The following is a 1283-nucleotide window of genomic DNA, read 5'->3' as shown; positions in this document are numbered from 1 at the left end:
CTGGTGTTCCATCGACTGGGAGCAGGTGTGTCTGCTACGGAGGCTGGGCGCGGGTGGCTTTGGCTCGGTGTACGAGGCCACCTACCACGGCGTGCGCGTGGCCGTCAAGCAGGTGAGCCGGTGCTCCAAGAACCCGCGGGCGTCAAGGCGCAGCTTCTGGGCCGAGCTCAACGCGGCCCGGCTGCGCCATGCTAACATCGTGCGCGTGCTGGCGGCCAGCACGCACCCGCCCCCGGGTTTTGATAGCCTGGGGACTGTCATCATGGAGTTCGGGGGCAATATCACCTTGCACCAGGTCATCTACGGCCCCACCGGCTGCCCCGGGGACTCAGGCATGCAGCTGGGCTTGGAGAGGTGTCTAAAGTACTCCCTAGACGTGGTCAGCGGCCTGCTGTTCCTCCACGCGCAAAGCATTGTGCACTTGGACCTCAAGCCGGCCAACATCCTCATCAGTGAGCAGGACGTCTGCAAGATCGGGGACTTCGGCTGCTCCGCGAGGCTGGATGACCTGCGGAGCCCGCGAACGCCTCACCACCTGGGTGGCACCTACACTCACCGAGCCCCGGAGCTCCTCAAAGGAGAGCCTGTTACACCCAAGGCCGACATCTACTCCTTCGCCATCACCCTCTGGCAGATGAGCACGCGGGAGGCGCCCTTCTCGGGGGAGCGGCAGCACGTGCTCTACGCCGTGGTGGCCTACCACCTCCGGCCCGCCCTCCGGGCACCCATCTTCACCGACTCGGTCCCCAGGAAGACGCTGGCGGGCATTGTCCAGCGCTGCTGGGCGGCCCTTGCTCCCGAGAGGCCGAGCGCAGAACTTCTCTTGGGGGACCTCCACGCTTTGAAAGAGGAGCTGGGAGGACTCGAGACTGGATCCAGATAAGCGTCTGTCTTTGTTTCTGATCGTTTTTAACGAAGTGAAGATTTAGCGGGGGAAAAAATCATATAGGTAGGATGGATTTTTAGAAAATAAAGTCCCTAAAAAACTCCCTTTATCTCGAATGCTTTTTCTAAGACAAACCGCAGAGTGGTCGTGGTGCTCTTTGTCGTTATTTAGTCGCTAAGTCGTGTCTGACTCTTTTGCTACCTCATGGACTACAGCCGGCCAGGCTCCTCTGTCCATGGGCTTCTCCAGGCAAGAATACTGGAGTGGGTTGCCATGCCCTCCTCCAGGCAGTAACAGGTATTCCTGAATAAATTGTAAAAAAAAAAAAAAAAAGAAAGAAAGAAAGAAAGAAAAATAGTTGTCTGCAACCCCAACAAAGAGGACAGCAGCTCATAAC

At 58.0% G+C, this 1283-nt stretch overlaps 1 protein-coding gene across 1 annotated transcript in view; it reads left to right on the top strand.

Moving 5' to 3' along the window:
• The window catches only part of MOS (v-mos Moloney murine sarcoma viral oncogene homolog), a 32151-nt gene extending 31137 nt beyond the window's left edge, over positions 1-1014 (top strand). The window contains exon 3 of the mRNA XM_010839018.1: positions 1-1014. Within this exon, the coding sequence (XP_010837320.1) occupies positions 1-883 (883 nt within the window). The 3' untranslated portion in view covers positions 884-1014.
• Positions 1015-1283: the final 269 nt, after the last annotated feature.

This window comes from Bison bison, unplaced genomic scaffold, assembly GCF_000754665.1.
Source record: "Bison bison bison isolate TAMUID 2011002044 unplaced genomic scaffold, Bison_UMD1.0 scf7180017864108, whole genome shotgun sequence".
NCBI lineage: Eukaryota > Metazoa > Chordata > Mammalia > Artiodactyla > Bovidae > Bison > Bison bison.
Note: the sequence above shows the minus strand (reverse complement) of the source record. Positions and strands in the feature narration are given on the sequence as shown.